The sequence below is a fragment of the Macaca fascicularis genome, chromosome 1, assembly GCF_037993035.2.
Source record: "Macaca fascicularis isolate 582-1 chromosome 1, T2T-MFA8v1.1".
Classification (NCBI taxonomy): Eukaryota; Metazoa; Chordata; class Mammalia; order Primates; family Cercopithecidae; genus Macaca; species Macaca fascicularis.
The window spans coordinates 22,595,504-22,614,245 of NC_088375.1; the positions used below are offsets into that span (position 1 = coordinate 22,595,504).

General features: G+C 39.8%; 1 protein-coding gene across 17 annotated transcripts in view; it reads left to right on the forward strand.

Annotated features, from left to right (window-relative positions):
- Nucleotides 1–18,742, forward strand: part of PBX1 (PBX homeobox 1) — a 328,461-nt gene that overhangs the window by 247,627 nt on the left and 62,092 nt on the right. For 9 of the 17 annotated variants that reach the window (XM_065518528.1, XM_065518552.2, XM_065518441.2 and 6 more), the window contains 4 exons: nt 1,623–1,758; nt 6,096–6,255; nt 14,186–14,298; nt 15,650–15,739. In XM_065518528.1, the coding sequence (XP_065374600.1) occupies nt 1,623–1,758; nt 6,096–6,255; nt 14,186–14,298; nt 15,650–15,739 (499 nt within the window). The remainder of the gene's footprint in view (nt 1–1,622; nt 1,759–6,095; nt 6,256–14,185; nt 14,299–15,649; nt 15,740–18,742) is intronic. The other 8 variants (XM_065518568.1, XM_045395559.2, XM_005539837.5 and 5 more) reach the window with 1 other exon arrangement.

Genomic DNA, 18,742 nt, shown 5'->3' on the forward strand with positions numbered 1-18,742 from the left:
TCCGGTAAAATCAGGCACTTTATTGTGTTAATTAATCCAAGCAGGACCCTGAAAATACAATATTAGCTGAATTTCCTGTCTAGCAAGGCCATCAGTGCTTTCTGTTGGCTAAATTGGGAAATCTTATATCCTGGCATAATCAGGGATGTTCTGGACATTTTTTCCATAAGGAAAAGCTTTTAATAAAAGCAAGAAAGGCAGAAGTGCTAAGCAAGCTAATTTAAACATGAAGGACCCACAACTTTAAGGAGGGCCAGCCAGCCCCTGCAATGAGCCTGCAACGCCCTCAGCTATCCACAGGCCTTCATTGTCAGGAAGCGATAAAGTGATTCTCACTTTAAATTAGTTCAATTAGCACTTTTTCTTTTTTAAGGCAGAAAAATGCTTTTATTCAAAAAAAGTGATTTTCTCCTTTTTGGCAACCTGTATGTGAAAAAGAATTCTGTGGGCTTTTGTTTTACCATTTAGCAGCTGTTCTTGCTTAAGAAGTGCCACTTTTCATCTCCTGAGGGAGGTCAAGCTGTTGGGGGTTAATTTCAGTCAGTTCTGTGCCCTCTTCTCCAGATGCCTTTTAAGAATGTTACGTGCATTTACATGGGGATAGAATGGAAAGAACATGATAACTTATTTTTAACTTATGGCTGCAGAATCTCTGTGTAATTGTGAGGAGCTCATTTGTGTAGAAGAGAGAGACTGGGTTTTGTTGTCGGTCAGACCTGAATTAATACCTTGGCTCTGTTACATACCAGCTGAGTGACCTTTGAGCTCTGTTCTTTATCGGTAAATACAAATAATCATATCCACCTCAGTAGTTGTGAAAAATGAATAACTTGAATTGATTGCCAAGAGGGAGGGGTAAGGCCCAGTGCCTGGAACGTGGTAAGAAGAAAGACCAAGCTGTAGTAGCACCTGCCATGTGTTGGGCGCTGTGCTGAATGCTGTCTTTGTGTGGTCTCATCTCTTCCCTACTCTCACCCTGTGAAGTCAGTATGACCCTCTTCACTTTCATTGAAGAAGCTGGTCAAAATTACCCAGCTGATATTCAATTGACCCAGGATTCAAAACCAAGATGGGGCTGGGCGTAATGGCTCACACCTGTAATCCCAGCACTTTGGGAGGCCAAGGCAGGAAGATGATGAGGTCATGAGTTAGAGACCAACCTAGCCAATATGATGAAACCCCATCTCTACTAAAAATACAAACATTAGCCGGGTGTGGTGGTGTGTGCCTGTAATCCCAGCTACACAAGAGGCTGAGGCAGGAGAATCGCTTGAACCCGGGAGGTGGAGGTTCAAAGTGAGCCAAGATCACACCACTGCACTCCAACCTGGGTGACAGAGTGAACAAACCAAGATGGCCCGAATTTTGAAACTTTATGCTCCTCACTACTCTGCAAAAATATCCATGACCACTCTTCTGTTTGGTGCCCAGATGGTACACAATGAAGTATTGAGCAAATGCTTTTAGTTATGGTTTTGGCATCCAGCCCCTTTTAGTAAATGTGCTCCAATTCACCTTTTGCTCAAAAATTTGTCTTCTCCCAGAAGTAGATTCTATTCTCTCCCATTTTATGTTTATTTGGTGTGAGCCTTTTTGTTATTGTTTCCTTTCTCTTTACAAAGGCGGAAGAGACGGAATTTCAACAAGCAAGCGACAGAAATCCTGAATGAATATTTCTATTCCCATCTCAGCAACCCTTACCCCAGTGAGGAAGCCAAAGAGGAGTTAGCCAAGAAGTGTGGCATCACAGTCTCCCAGGTAAGCAGCCCCTCAAAAGCCTCAGCCTGTAGCCTGGCCATGGTGGGGCCTCCAGGGCAGGCTCTTGGAGGTCTTGCTTTACTGGACATTCATGCCTTGCAAGTTCCATCAGCTGTAGCCTTAAAATATCAAGGTAAGCACTTGATGTATATGTGTATAAGTGAGTTTCTAGGTAAGTACTTGGCAAAACTTGAGAAGGACCAGCAGAAGGAAGAGAAGAATAAGTAGAGTACAGTGTAAAAACAGGGTTAGGGTTCTTTCCAACAAGCACTCCTTTGCTTCAAATGGGTGAGGTGTCTAAAGTGTACTAGGGAAGTTACCTGCATTCCTCATGCTGTTTTTTCAAACTCAGTCAATTCCTTAGCCATTTTTTGCCCAACCCAGGAACTTTAAGAGTCAGTGAATGGAACTAGTTGTTATATAGCCTTTTAAATGAAAGGAACTTAAATGTCTCCTCTTGATGTGCTGACTCTCTAACTGATGGAGTGTAGGAATTTTAACATGTCACTGCGATTACATTGGAATGGTTGAATAAAATGTCACTGAATGCGCCCTTCCCCCAAAGAGCAATAACCATAACAGGTGGTGTCTGTTGACTTGGAAAGATACATGATATAAAATTGTTATAGGCCTAGAGTTTTCAATATGAATATGAAGCAGAACAGTAGGCAATATTTATACGTACGTACATTTTGTCCGCTCAAAAGATCCACCCAAACTTCTTATTCAGTCTGAACCTCAAATACCACCACTGGTTTCTAATTGAGACCTATAGTGATAGTTCTGAAATCTGTCGAAGAAAGTTTTTCTTAGAATTTGGTCACATGCAGGAGAATTAAATGTACAGGTATTTCCATTAAAACTGGGGAGGGGAGGGAGTAGTGAAGACTACTGTAGTGAGAAATTTCACTTACCACTTTTCAAATGAAGCAGATGCTCCTTTATATAAACTAAGCATCTGTACCTCCTTGAATTGAATCCTGATTTCTGTTGATCCCTGCAGGGTGCTGATCCCATCAACCTGTGTTTACCTATACAGAATTAGGTCCAGTCAGAATATAGAGCTCCACAAAAGGTATTGACAATGAAGGGATTGGCCGAGCCTCCCCAACAAACTAAGATGATTTTACAGCAGCAAATATCCTTGAAAACATTCTTTCAGATAAAGCAGAAAGAATTGACTCCTTTTTAACTTGGGCCTTCCTTAGGTGCTTTGACCCAGCTGAAGGTCATTTTCAGTCTTGACAATTCTGGGAAACTGGAATGTCAGTGGTGAAATTCAAGTAGCCTAGTTTTTTCTAGGGCTATCACCATTCTTGTCCAAATCTAGACCCCTTGTCCACAAAAAAAGGGAATTAATGCTTTTTGATACTTGCTGCATGTTTCAGGAATGCTTCTAGGTATGGACCACAAACAAGGAGCAAATATTAAATCAGTGAATTTTATCCTGGAACCTTCTGCGTTTAAAGTAGAATTAAATTACTGCTGTCTGAATTCCAAGTGTGGAATTCAGAATTTCAACTCCGTGTTGAAGGTAAAAGGAATTCTCCTGGAGGTAATTTGTAGTATAGCTGGATACAAGTTAAAATCCTGATCTGTTCCCACAACCTTCACTTCCTTCATTATGGAAACTCAAGGTACAAATAGTGTGTCCATTAAAATGCTTATTTACATATTGTGTCACCTTTCCCTTTCCTCTGCCCATGCCAAAGTCATGCCATTCTTTCTTCCTCATCACATCTGTCTCTCCCCAAAGCAACTAAGCTACCATTGTTAAACAAGTCCAATGGGAGACAATATATGATATCATAGAAAGAGCATTAAGCAAGGAGCATATTTTTGACAAGAGTCAACTGTGGGATCCTAGGGAACTCACTCTTTCTTTTTGGGTCTTAGTTGCCCCATCTACTAATCATGGTTTGTTGGATCACATGATTTATTCAATCTTTCTCCTAGTTCCCAAAGCCAGGGAATACCTCTTGGACTGTATCATTATTGTCTTTTTTTGAAGTCACAAATTCTTTTGAAATCCACTAAAAGCTATTGAAACCCCATGACCCAAAACAAAGATATGCTGCCCATACACCCAAATCTATCTGAAATCCGCCTGTTGACTGTATCTCCCCAAATCCCTAAAGAGCCCCTTGTCTATACCAGAGCTACTCGAAGTGTGATCCACAGAAGGCAGCATCAGCATCCCCTGGGAGCCTGTTGGAAATGTAAATTCTTGAGTGTCACCTTAATTCTGAATCAGAATCTTTGAGGGTGAAATCTGTAATAGAAGTTGTTTTAACAACTTCCCCTTGAACACTTAACTTTGAAGTTAACACTTAATCTTTTCCATGCTCACAGCTACAAATAATACCTCCATTTGAATACCTGATGGAACTTCTCTCCTGCAGCACCAAACTCATATATTTTACTTCCCAATGGACTTCATCGTGGCTCTGCCCAGAGCTTCTTCAAAATTAACTTACTCAAAATGTGAATCAAACTCTTCCTATAAAACCTACTATTCTTTCTGTATTTTATGTCTCATTCTGTGTCTGTTATCTATACATCCCTAGTGCCTAACGCATATTAGGCCCTTAGTCCATGACTGTTGAATAATTAGTTCATTCATGATAACACTGTATACATTGTCTGGATCACTGTCTGTTGGACAATGCAGGAAGTCCCTGAACTGACCTAGCACCTTCCTACCAGTTCCATTCTTGTCATTTAGAAGGGAATCACTCCCACAACATGTCCCCTCTCTACCCCCTTCAGCTTATTTTTTTTTTTCACATATAATTGGACCTCAGGTATTTCTTCTTCAAAAGTCCTCCCAAATTACTTTCATCTTTTTCCCTTTTCTTTCAGCTTGTGCAGTTATCTGAGAAAAAAATCTCCTTATCTTTTTTCTTCTTTTGCTATCCCATAAATCAAAAAGCAACCATAATTATGACCGATTCCTACGAATAGTGAAAGTTATATCAAGAAAAACATAAATTTCAAAGTGAAACTAAATATGCAGTGATCCTGAAATACACCCAAAAGTGTCCTTCCTCCTCCAGTTTACCTCTTTTTCTGTAGACATCAGCATTTACAATAAATAAAGCATTTTCTTATTGAATTTTTTTCTCTTTTGTTTACTAATATTGTGGTGGTACGGACGGATTTTTTTTTTCAAAAAAGGCTTGACATTTCTGCTATAGTATAAGTTGTATAAGCCTTTCAGTGCTATCCTTATAAGATGTTTTAAGTTTGCTAATGCATTTAAAAAATTAAGTTATATTATTATAAATTATATTTACGTAAATATAAAAATTATAGTTTTGCAACAGTTTTCTTTATCTGCTGTCTTTGGGAGTTAAATATAAATGATATGTAAACTGTGGTACATGTGGTATCAACTCCCCCTTCCCTCACCAGATTCAGAGTTTGGTTTGTAATTATATGAAAACCTCAGCATTTTAGTTCAAAATCATATCTGGAATGTGGGATATAAAACTTTCCTTCCCAGGGCAGGAATTATGGGGGTAAAACTTGAATTTAACTGTGTCTCCCCTTGTGTCTGGCAGAGGTCTTGGTATGAAGGGAGCAGAGGTACCAAATGGAGCCAAGACACCTGCTGTGAACCACATGAAGGAAATAAATTAACAAATGAAAGTAAATTAGGTTTATTGTGTCTGCTGGCTTTAACATTTAAACACTAGAATTCAAGGGGATAGTCATTTGTATGCTACAGTTTTTCCTTATGTAGATAATACCAAGCTTTACACAAAATAGTCAGTGCAATCTGGTAGATTGAATTATATTGATCCTAAGGTCTATCGTGAAATACAGCTAAGAATCTCAGTCCACATTAAAGTCATGTAACTTCTAAAAATTTGCAATTAATCTATCACATGAAAGCACCTATATGGACATTTAAAGGTCTGTGTATTTTGATGGCATAAAGCCAGCTTTCGCATTGATGAACACTCAGGGCATTTCTCCTGAAATGTTAGGTATATTTTAGTGTCATAACTGAAGATGTAAGCAAATTTAAAATGCTTGCTCTAAATTAAAAGGGTTCTAGCTTAAATGAGCAGCTCCTTTATAGGAAGATTTTTGTCACAGTGGTTTTACTAAATTTTAGTGATATTAAACAAGAGAATCGCATTTCATGTAGTTGTCCTTTTGAAGCTCTTACTTCAGATCTTTTTACTGACGTTGCCAAATTATTAATACAAGTAGGATAAGACCAATTAGCTTACCTCTTCACCTCTCCCATAAAGCCTTTTTTTTTTTTTCTTCTGCAATGTTTCTGAAGGATGAAATGTGAACTTTCTCATCTTATTAAACTACTCTAGGTATCAAACTGGTTTGGAAATAAGCGAATCCGGTACAAGAAGAACATAGGTAAATTTCAAGAGGAAGCCAATATTTATGCTGCCAAAACAGCTGTCACTGCTACCAATGTGTCAGCCCATGGAAGCCAAGCTAACTCACCCTCAACTCCCAACTCAGCTGGTTAGTTTTTTCTTTGATTGGGGGTGGGGGGAGGAATTGTTCTCTATTTTTATACTTGCTTTTCTTACATTTTGATTTTCTTTTAATTTGTTAGACTTTTGATTGGTTAATTTCTGTATTCGATTGTATTTTTGGATGTTAATGTCACTTTGGGCTCTTCCTTTCATTTCCAGAGAGCAATCTGTTAGACTGTTTACAAGGTGGGTTGTGTGGAGGTTTGCATTAATGTGTCTATTAAGTTAAGACCAAAGTAAATTGGTTAGCTTGATGAGACTTCTAAATTCTCCCCTCAGGGATATCAATAAATAAGTTAGACATAATGCTTAGAGATAGTCTATTGGGATTCTGTCATTTGGCCCATTTTATATAAAGTTTTTATCCTTGTCAGTTTTGCTGTTCCAACAACATAATGTCTGGGTCACCTATTAGCGTGCATTCTATGCAGAAATATTTACTCTTCTAGCAAATATCTTATTAGAATGTTTTGGTATGCAAAACCAGGCTATGAATATTTCTATGTATTGTTTATAGTTGTTGTTCTTTATTGTTTTTTGTTGGTCTTCTTTATGATTATCGGTCATGTGCTATGTAGTAGGTTTTATTTCAGGAAATATGCATTATATCACTAATTTAAGAGTTTAGGTCAAAATACTGTATTCTGGGGTGTGCCTTGTGTCATCGGTTCAGAATTTCTACATGTGAAAAAATATAGTTAATAGTGCAAAAAATATAACCTTCGTGTTTGTAGGCTATGGAACGCATGTGGTAATTTTTTTTTCCCCTCCAGTAAAGGAAAAACAAGTATTTTCTCATTAAATAAGTTTGGTTTGACTTCAATTAGGGTGCACAGCTAAGAAAATTGATGATTCTAACTTAAAAGGTTATCAATTTAAATATATTTGATCATAATATGATTACAAACCTAATGTTAGACATCTTTGTTAATGTTAGGTATCTTTGACCACAAAGCTTGTGGTATCTTTGACCACAAAGCTTGTTTGTCCACTAAAATAAGTTTTCTTATGGTGACTTGTTACTGGAGACAATGTAGGGTTCCACAGACTGATGTCTTCTGTGAGCTTCCAGATGTACAAATTTGTTAATGATAAGGTTCTCCAAGTCACTGGGCTATACCCAGCATGCCTTTTATGGCCTTCTTTTATCTAAATGGAATCATGCATGAAGAGTGGCCTGGGCTTTTTCAACATGAATATAATAAAATAACATAGAATTCAATCCAGTTTTAATCTTCCCAGCACTGCAGGTTAGATTCCTATGAGGAGCATATTTACTTTTTGAGGAATATTTTGGTTTTTTCTTCCTCCATCATGGTGTGATTGACAAGGGATCAAAGCTAACAGGTTCAATAACCAGAGAGTTCCGTCTTCTCCATCTGGTCAATTATTAAGAATTTCAGACCCAATAACAAGTTGAACTGTGCTGCTAGGCAGACATTTTCACTTGTCTCTTTGGAAGAAGTACAATTCTGTCAACATTAGCAAAAATGCACTCAACACTCCTGCAAAGGTTATCATAATGCAAAACAGATATCGAAATGACTTTTTCCTGTCCCTGGTATATCTGCATCGCAGATGGCTTAGCATGATTTATGACTACTCCTTAGAAAGGCCCTGTGGACTTTCTTCATTACTAAATTCGTAACTATTTATTCTTTCCTAAAGCCCTTAAAAGAGAAAAGTAAGCATTTTAACCCTCTACTCTGTGTTTAAGAATTATGGTTGCCTGTTACGGAATGTCAGACTATGATTACAGTTTTCTAAGGAATTTTTTTCTGGTGGCTTAAACATCATGTGACTATTCTGAGCACAAAGTAAATTATTATGGAAAATTTGAGCTAAGCCTTCCAGTTGTGCCTAAGTTGTTGGAAATAATCCGCACAGGAACCCCTTTGTAGTGCTTTTTCTAAAGTAGAGACAAAAGAAAATACTATTGTATGCGTGCAATAGCATGGAATTTTAAAAGATAAACATTTTAACAGCAAAAGTTATAAATGGGCTTTTCTATATTTTCTTTTGCTCTTAACCAACTTAAATCATCCACACAGATAAAGTAGAACTTTAAAATGTTCAAACTTTTCACATAAGGTGTTTATCATGTTATGTACTTGCTCTTCAATAATTTCAAAAGATAAATGATAATTGAAATAAATTTTAAATAAGAAGTTAATATGTGAAAATATATTTTGGCAGAGTTGTGGAACCTAGGAACTTTTCATAGCCTCAGTATTGAAGCAGAAGGTTTTTTTTCAGAGTTTTACAAAATATAAGTACTCATTTCTATTGTAAAGAAATATATTTCTGGCTGGGTGCAGTGGCTCACGCCTGTAATCCCAGCACTTTGGGAAGCCAAAGCGGGCGGATCACAAGGTCAGGGGTTTGAGATCAGCCTGGCCATTATGGTGAAACCCCGTCTCTACCAAAATTACAAAAATTAGCCAGACATGGTGGCGCACACCTGTAGTCCCAACTACTCGGGATGCTGAGGCAGAAGAATCACTTGAACCTGGGAGGCGAAGATTGTAGTGAGCTGAGACCGCACCACTGCACTCCAGCCTAGGTAACAGAGCAAAATTCCATCTCAAAAAACAAAACAAACAAACAAAAACAAATATATTTCTTTGCAAGTAAATCCTCTTCCTGCCAGAGGCTTCTGTATGGAGAACAGCACTTCAGTATCTTAGATTACTTCCAAATATTTCTATTTGTTGATATGTTCCATGTCTCCTGTTTTCTTAAGCATAATCTATTTTTTTTTTTTTAAATCACTTAAGACTAAAACCCGGGGGGATTAGCAAGCATTTAAAGACATTTAGCATGCTTCATAGTTTATACCAGCAGAGTTAGACAAAATGGATGGAGCAAAGAGGAAGAATAGAAGGAAGGAGAAAAAGTTAAATTTTGAAAAAAGAAAGCAAAAATAGGGACCAGTTGAAGCACTGGTTAAAACCTGGGGTCTATAATTCTTCTGTAATGACCTAGAGTAATGCATTCTTAATTTCTTAATTTTGATGAGATTATAAAACCTCAGAAAAATGAAGCCCTTTCAAGAAGCTTGGATTATCTTCTGGAGAGGATTTTAACATCCAAGAAGAAAGAAATTGACTTGTGCATTACAGATGCTCACTGTGGCATGCCATCAGCATGGAAATTATATCACATTCTGTGATTAGATAAGTGGTAGTGGGCTTACTGAAGCTCAGAACCCCAAGATTTGAATTCTTTCACTTAGCTGTGTGTTTGTGTCAAGGACAACAGCAAATCTTCTTCTAGCACTATTTTAGTCAATGGCAAGCCCGTATACATAATCTTGTAATACCCCTGTATTAGTCCGTTCTCACACTGGTATAAGGAAATGCTTGCGACTAGGTAATTTCTAAGGGAAACAGGCTTAATTGACTGAGGTTAGCATGGCTGGAGAGGCCTCAGGAAAGTTGCAGTCATGGCAGAAGGTGAAGGGGAAGCAAGGCACCTTCTTCACAAGGCAGCAGGAGGGAGAAGTGCCAAGTGAAGTGGGGAAGGGCCCCTTATAAAACCATCAGATCTTGTGAGAATTCACTCACTATCATAACAGCATGGAGGAAACTGCCGCTATGATTCAATTAAGTTCATCTGGTCTCTCCCCTTTGACACGTGGGGGTCATGGGGATTATGGGGATTACAATTCAAGATGAGAATTGGGTGGGGACACAAAGTCTAACCATATCAACCCCTAAAAAGAGGGTTGGTGTTTTTCAGGATTGATGAAAGGTTATTATATTAAAACTCAGAGCCTTCGTGCCCTATGAGAAGTTTTTATATAGTACACACAGAGAGAAGGTAACACATCCAGAGAAGTTGACTGACACTTTAGTAAACCCACAGGAATGTTTATAATTTTGCTTTTTAAAACCAAGTGAAAATATTTATCCTACTGATGTTTTATCTCATGTTCTTCCTTAGTATGATTCTCCTCTTTATTTTTAAGTGAAGAGTGAAAACAATTTCTCCTGGAATTGGAACTCTACAACCTTGACATACATACCTGTTGAAGGGTTTTCACATTGAACCAGACAACACTTTACTCTTTCACTTTGTCCCAAGTAGAAAGTAACAGTGAATTTTGGAATTCACAAGGGGAAATGGAAAAGCAAGCATACCTGAGACTTAATTAAGCTTCCATCTAGTAAAAAGGACCTATCCTTTGAACTCCCAAATGGTATGAGAGTCCAATCTAACAAGCTGAATCAGGCTGGCTACATAATCTACCTGAAGTCTTGATTTCTAAACTACAGAAAATGGCAACTACTTCATTAAAATACTGTAAGAAATATTGAGTGAATACACTTAAACACGGACTTCCTTAAAAGGAAAAAGTAAATCCATTCTTGTTCTAGGACTTTGGTTCTCATCTAGGGGCAAATCTGTATCCCCAGGGGACATTTTGTAATATCTGGAGATATCTTTGGTTGTCATAATTTTGAAGGGTGGGTGTTACTGGCATCTGTTGGATAGAGGATAACCATTGTAGGGCTAACCACCCTACAATGCATAAAATAATCCCCCACAATGAAGAATATTTGGCCCAAAATGTCAGTAGCAACAGGGTTGAGAGATCCTGTTCTAGGTTTAAGCTTTATCATTATTATTATTTTTTTTTTTTGGATTATGAAATTAACTGATTTTGTTTGTTTGTTTTTTGCTTTTACTTTTTTTGTTTTTCTTTAACAAATTTAAGTCTCCTGAAGATTCTTTAGAGTAGAAATGCAATTTTCGGGAACTTGTCTAATGAAAATGGATGTGAACACATTACCACATCATGATGTTTGCCCAAGCAAATGCATTAGAATCATAGGTGATCCATTATTTCTTCTCTGCCTAGTTGAGTGCAGATTTAGTTTTCTGTACATGCCCCAAATGTCTGGGTGGCAGTTTAAATGAGCTGCTTGCCTTCCTTCCCAAACCAAATTCAGAACCTTTTAACTGACAACCACATCTTAAAATGTGCTTCTAGTAGTAGCTGATGGTTTCCAAACAGCCTGCAGGTAAGGTTTCTGAATGATCTTCTCAGCAAGCCAAGTTACTCTGTTTCAGCTCTTTGAGAATGCCACAGCACCTCCAAGAGAGCCCATTCACTATTTGTCAGTGAATCGTGTGCGTCCCAGGAGGTTATCCATTCCATGATAAATTCTTTCCAACTTGCAGTGCTGGGTAAAGAACATGTCCTCCCCTTGTAGTTCAGATGTTTTTGTGGACTTCTGTCTGCTTTATTGTGGTATTAGTGGCACCTGGTCTCTTCCCTCAGCACAATCACTGCTTCTGGATACTTCAGAGAGTGAGAAGCCATGGTAATACTGTACATGGGTGTACAGACACAATGAAATGCTGAAACAGCACAGCCAAGAGCACAAGGGACTCTTTCTTCAGTTGCTGCTCTGATACAAATGCACTTGTACGTGAAGTACATTTATATGTGCATATTTATCTCTGTGTACATTAGGCAGCCAGACGTATTTACAGTTTATCTATGCACATGTATTTTTTAAATCATCTGTGTCAATTGCAGTATATATCTTTTAAATGACACATTCCATGCCTTCATGGTTCCATGGATGCCATGTCATTGGATATCATGTAGCCTTTTGGGGGTTTCTCCCATTTCTAAGTTTGTGTACTAATTTCCAAAAAAACATTGGTCAAACTTATAGTCCTTATGTTTGGGCTAGATTTACCACAGTGGAACCGGTGGAATCTGGGTGGTACCAGGATGGACCTTAAGGTTGACTCTCTGGATGATGAGATATCATCTAGAGATGATGGGAGAGAAGTAAAATACCTGAGCTTGAAACTGAACACTCTGGGGTGTTGGGTGGGGGAGTCTGATGACATATAACAAATTATAATTTGGGTTCTTGGAGCTGATTCTTCTTGGTTCTGTTGACATCTAAATATAAGCATGTATTGTAATATATTACAAAATGGCTTTTATTATTTAGGTTGTATCTGTGATTACGAAAAATATTTGAGAGGGATAGTACTAGTATATAGAGATATTATATATCTACACATGAGCATGTGATCTGTGCCACACATTGTTTCATTCATATGTTCAGGAAGACAATTTCAAAGATAGTCCCATATTAATGGAAGGAAGTTACAGACCAAAGACTTTGTCCCACTGACTGGGTATAAGCCACACCTGGTCAGATCTTACACCTGTTTTGCTAAGGCCCTACCTTTCCAATTCCTTTCAGATAAGCTAAACAGAGAAATGTGGGCCAGATGAGACAGGACAAGTCGCAGAGCTATGGAGATGGCATAGTCCTTTGGTTGATGATTGAGTCCTCCTCTAACCCCCAAAGAAAGCATTTATTTTTTCCTGGGAAAGAAGGAATGAGAAGGGAGTTAGGTGGAGGATTGTTTTATTTAGTAAAATAGCTAGTTTTTTTTTTTTTGCATGTGAATGAACATCCCACAGGACAAACAAAATTTGAGTTCTTTTTGTTTTGTTTTGTTTTAATATGGAGTTGTACCCAGGTTTATAAATCGTCAGCTTTCTCTAAATGGCTCTTGCCTTTAAAGTATGAAAACACCATGAATAACATAGATAGATACCATAAATAAATAGTGCATTGTGTCAGAGTTTAGAGTTTGTCATTTGTTAAGTGGTCCTTCTACGGGGAAAGAAAGTCCTCTCTTCTGCTTAGCTGCACCTCTTCATGTGGGGCAGGAAAGCTCTCAGAGCTCAAATCCCTACCTGAGGAGAAAAGAAAAGTGTCAGAGCTGAGGCATGAATCACTGTTGGGCGATTCCACACTGATGATGGCTGTCTCAGAATATGAGGGCAAGAGCACAATTTGAGCAATATAGGGTTGGAAATAATAGAGTGCAACTGACCTGGGTCCCTAAGGTCTCTCCTTTTCCAGGCTAACGTCATGTTTTAACCAAACCTTGCACGTTGAGCTTTCTTTCCTAATGCGCTGAGCTGCACGATGACTTCAGAATAATATTAAGCTTTTGCAAGCCCTTATGCTTAGGTTGAATGTGGGCTAGGTTCACCACAGTGGAACCAGTGGAACCTGGGCGGTGCCAGGATGGACCTTAGGCTAACTCACTGGATGATGCCTCCATCTCTGGGAGGTGAAAGCAGATGGCTAATGGCCCTTCTTGAGGCCCACTTATTACTGTTATTATTATTATTATTATTAGCAGCAACAACATTTCATATTTTATGCATGCTTGAGAATTCCTGGCCCGTTATTTTGTTTTCTCCATAGTTGCAGGTGGCAGAGAAGGGTAGATCACTCCCACATATTCTTACAGTCCTCAAGGTTCCCTGGGCTATTGCCACCTTGCAAGAAATTTCACCTTCATTTTAGAAATTAAGAATGTCAATAGACCCATACATGGTCCTAGTATGTGACAATGCCTTCATGCATTCCCTCCCAGGTGCTGCTCCTCACAGGGGAGGGGATGGTTTAGCAATGGCATATTTAGAATCCAGTTGAACAGTTTATGTGCTCTATCATGGTGGCAGAAATACCACTGACCAGCCCATAGCCTCCATCTTGTGGTCCCCTGGCCAACACTAGAATTTTAGAGGCATAGAAGAGAGATCCTAGGACTAGAGACTACAATCCAAATAGACTAAGTTGGGAAGAATAAATGTTCCCTTTCTCAGCTTGAAGTTGCTAAGGGGAAGCAGTTCTATTGACAACTTGCAGTAAGGTATGGCTTCACATAACATAAACAATATGCACCCTTTATTGCTTGCTCTGTTCTTCATGCTACTAACCAGACTCTGTTGGTGTTATTTTTATTTTAGTTTTTATTTGGGGGGTTGCTTTGCATGTCATTCTTCCTCTTGGCTGTTAGTTGCGGGGTTTGAGCCTTTTCCTTTCTGTGATTCAGGTGCCTCACTCTTTCCTTTCCAGGTTCTTCCAGTTCTTTTAACATGTCAAACTCTGGAGATTTGTTCATGAGCGTGCAGTCACTCAATGGGGATTCTTACCAAGGGGCCCAGGTTGGAGCCAACGTGCAATCACAGGTAGGGACCCAGCCAATATGCCGCCAGGTGAATGCCTTAGAGTCCAAGAGCCCTCAGTCATATTGGACTTCCTGCTTCTGTCCAGAGAGAGAGAGAAAGATAGATCAGAACCAAAACCTTACCAACGACCAAACCAAAATCAAGACAACCATTGTCATGGGGAATCTCGTCCACACTTTGTGAATGCATTTGGCTCTGGCTTTTCAGTTGGACCAGGAAGGCAGGAAAAGAACAGTAAGCACAGGGCAAGGTGACCGAGACACATCAGGCAAGTGGAACCAGCATATTCTTTATTCAGCAAAGGGAAAAGGAGGAGGTGTCAGAATGTTATCTCAATTTCCAGGTCTCCCTCTCATGTGTTGGTTTCTCGTGCTCAATATTTACCATATAAAGAGGCAATTAACAAGCAAGCAAATATATTACTATCTGATGTTTTCATTTTAAGCCTTAAAAACACCCAGCCAGGTTGACTAAATTCATTTCTTAGTCATCCTTAAGGTCAAGGGACTTGAGTTCCTGGTGATGAGTAGACGTCCACATTGGGAAGCAAAATCAAGCCATGTGATATCAAATCTTAGTGCTCCATAGTAAGCAGATTTCCTTCATGATATTTCCAGAAGCCATCCTACCAGCTCAGCATGAAACATGATGTGAGAGGGTCAAGTAGTATGCTGTGGGTCAGAATTATTAGGGAAGTTCTGAGCCATGTCAGTCTAGTTTCCCACCCTCCATGTGGAACAAGAAGCATTACAAGCCCAGAACAGACCAACTGGTCAGCGATTCACCCCTTTCTCGAGAAACATTGCCTGGAAACAAGTTTGAAGTGATATGGTCAGGCTTTGGTCAAGTGACTAAACAACTGGCCATCACTTAAGTCCTCAAAAAATACAAGGTCTCAATCAAGTACTGCTCTCTCTGTGAGATGACTGCTCAAACCTCCTCTAAACAGAACCTTTGTTTTTGTAGGATACCCAGCAAAGGAACAGCTATATAGGATGATCTGTAGGGAAGAAAAATGGGGAGAAGAGAAAATTCCTTCATGCTTTCCCCTCCAGCTCCTCCAGCATCCTACTCCCTGCCATCTCACGCAGACTTGTTGAACTAGTTTCAATGTGGGGATCCCAGTTTTCTTTTACCATTTTACTGTCTTGCTTACCGAACTCAGAACTCATTACGGATTGGCATACAGAGGAGGCTAGCCTCCTCCTAATGGACTCTCCCAGGACAACTGTCTCCAAAATGATTGCATTAATATGGCATGCCCAAATGTTGGCCTGCCTGATGATGATCTGCCTCCCTTTTCCTGCGCCTCTCTGACTAATTTTCTCTCTGTTATTGTTCATCTGTTTAGGTGGATACCCTTCGCCATGTTATCAGCCAGACAGGAGGATACAGTGATGGACTCGCAGCCAGTCAGATGTACAGTCCGCAGGGCATCAGTGTAAGAAAACAAGCCCCCCCACCCCCTGCTTTGTTTTTATTCTTTCACTACCAATTATTTCAAAGCCGTAGGGCCCAGAATGCCACTTAGTAGGACTTATCTTAGCTTTACGGTCACCTAGTTTCTTGTTTCTGTATCGGTCATGCCATCGGCAGCATTCTACCCACAAAAAAAGTGGCGATTGGGCAGGCTTCATGCAGGCAGCTGGCGTCTAGGGCTGTCAGACGCAATCAGTGTTTGCATGGCACCTGCGGCCACATGCGTTCAGCTAGGGGAGCTGCTAAACAGGTGACACCTAGTACAACAGTGGTAGGAAATGTGACCACAAGCTGGGGCCTGGGAACCTGGGAAGTGAAACTAGTAGCCAAAATCCATTGCATCCACGTCTGTGGTCTGAAAAAAAGAAATACTTTTTTTTTCATTCTGTCTATGGACAATTAAAAAGAAAATTAACACAGAAGCTGGGTATGTGGAAGGGATGGGGAGGGGTGCAGACCATCTTCTACTTGTTCTTGGGTGCGCTGGCGGCTCCTGACTAGCATGAAAATTCATAGCGACAAGCTATGTCGCACAGAGTGAAATCGATCAGACAGACACAAGGAGAACCGAGTGTAGATTTGGGACAGCAATCCAACTTGATTTCTCAGATCAATCGTCTGCTTTCTCAGCAGCGGTGACAGCAAGCTGGGACAAGAGGGCAGCCTGGAAAAGGAGGCCATTTTTTAGATCAGGAATGATTCCTGGGCTTTTAGAGGTCACAGAAGGCTTGAGTAGAACTATTGGCCCTTAACTATTGAAGAAAGGTTTGGGTGGTGGGTGGTGATCGTTTTTTATTGTTTGTTTCTGTTGCTATGATTAAAGTAAATGAGGGATCGAAGGAAGAAGAGTTAGGCATGATTTATTAATGTAATCTATACTAATGGAGGTAATAATGTCTGCAGTGAAGGAGGTGATGGCCCCTTCAACTCTGCGTTGGTCAAGTCATACATGATTCTGTCTGGTTTGGGAGGATTAAGAGAATATCAGTTATTTCTCAGATCAGATGAGGAATGGTTGAACACATTAGGAATTCTTACCTCATAAAAGAGAATATTTGGGGGGCGTATATAGTAGTGTAAGGCATGCTAACACTATTAGAGTCATCACGAATGATCTAAAGGGGTTAGGATAGGATAGGACTACTGCGTAGTGCATTCAGAGAAACAGGTTTCACTTCAACATCTGATGGACCTTTCTCACAGTAAGAGTCCTCCGAAGAAGGGATCGGCTGCCTTTAAGAGTTCCCCATCCTTGGAAAATTCAAACATGGCTTGGCTAGCTGCTTGGTAAGGATGTGGCAGAAGGAAGTCAGGCAGCAGATTTTGATTGTCTTGGTAACTTTTAAGGCCACTTACCTTAGGGAGTGTTTGTTGTCTACCATTTTCAGGCAGAATCTTCTCTGAGTTTATACAGTATTTATCAAGTGTTTTCTGGAATGGAAGGAGAGAAGTCAAAGTTAACCCTGTTGAACATACTCTGGACCATCATGTTATTTTCTAGGAAGGATTTTCAGGACAGGGAGATTCTTCCCGTCTTGTGCTTGTTCTAACTACATTAACTACTAGTACTGCATTGACGGTTGACTGACTGGGAAGACTTCTTGGGAAAGTACAAGAAGCCATTGTGGGAAAGTGTATTCTCCAAAAGAATTCCAGATGATTGAAGTTGTTTGGGTATTTGTCTGAGTGCAGGTTTACACACACATACGTTTATGTATTTCCTGAATCTTTTTGGGTTGTAAGTTCTTCCAGAGAAAGCTTTGCTCTGTGCATAAGCAGAAGAGAAGAACATGAGGAAAGCACAAGAGTGTAGGAACAAGAACCGGGCCCTACTCAAAAAGGGAACTGAAGGAAGTCCACGTGACTGAGCAGGAAATGGGGCTGACACTTCTGTTATTTGGCATCTTTCTTTCCTAATTGGGCAGCATAGAAGAGAGAGAGCAGCAGTCAGACTCTGGGGAGTGGGAAGGTCAACACTGACCCCTCTGACATCATCTGATGGGCTGGGAATAATTTCTGAAATAGTGTAACCAAACATGTGCAGACAATTATGTCTGATTACATAAGCCCACCACAAAAACTGGGCTTGAAAATGCCACTTGAAAGAGTCTCTCACTTTGCATTAATTTTTTTTTCCATGAACTGTGGTTATTTTATTTCTGGGTCTTTAATATGCAGGGTAAACGAATCAAAGGCTGATCGTGATATATTCTTTTGATATCAGTTTTAAATTGTGCCACCTGCAGGAGGCCAAGCTTGTTATAGTGAGATGTATTTTTAGATGGTGGTATTCGATGCTGAGACGTGTGTGTATAGAGCAGGATGATGACTGCCAGCAGGAGAGAGAGAGGAGGGGAGACAAGAAGAGACAAGGACAGGAATGAAAGCTTTGAGCCAAGAAATAAAAATAAACAGTTCCTAACCCCAAAGCTGCAGTGGAATTCCCAGCTGGGCTCTGGATTGTGTTTGATTCAGTGGAGGACATTTTCTGGGCAGCCTTTATGTGCTCCCCTGGCTGGGCTTTCACGGCACCCGTATCTTATCCAAGCAGCATCTATTTTAAGCCCTGTAAAGTTCAGACCACTTGCCTTTGACTGACCACACAGCAATAGGATTGCAAGATGCAGTGGTAAGAGTCCTGTAAAGGGAGTTGGGAACTGCTAGTCCTAGAGACTCATGTGCCCATGGGCAAATATTGAATCTCTCTTCTAGAAAATGGGGCCAGTAATTCCCACCCTTTATACCTCAAGGACTGGCTTAGGGAGCATGAGAAAATAAGTAAGGAAGGGCTTGGCAAAGCATAAGTGTTTCCACATGAATGCAGTATGAAATTTTATAAGCGATAACTTTCTCATTTGACCTTTTTTCTCCTCTGATGTGAGCAGTTTTCTCAGTAGGTAGTTCCTAGTGAGGATAGGTTAGGACACAGTTGTCACTTTTTTTTATCTTCTGATGGAAAGGTGTG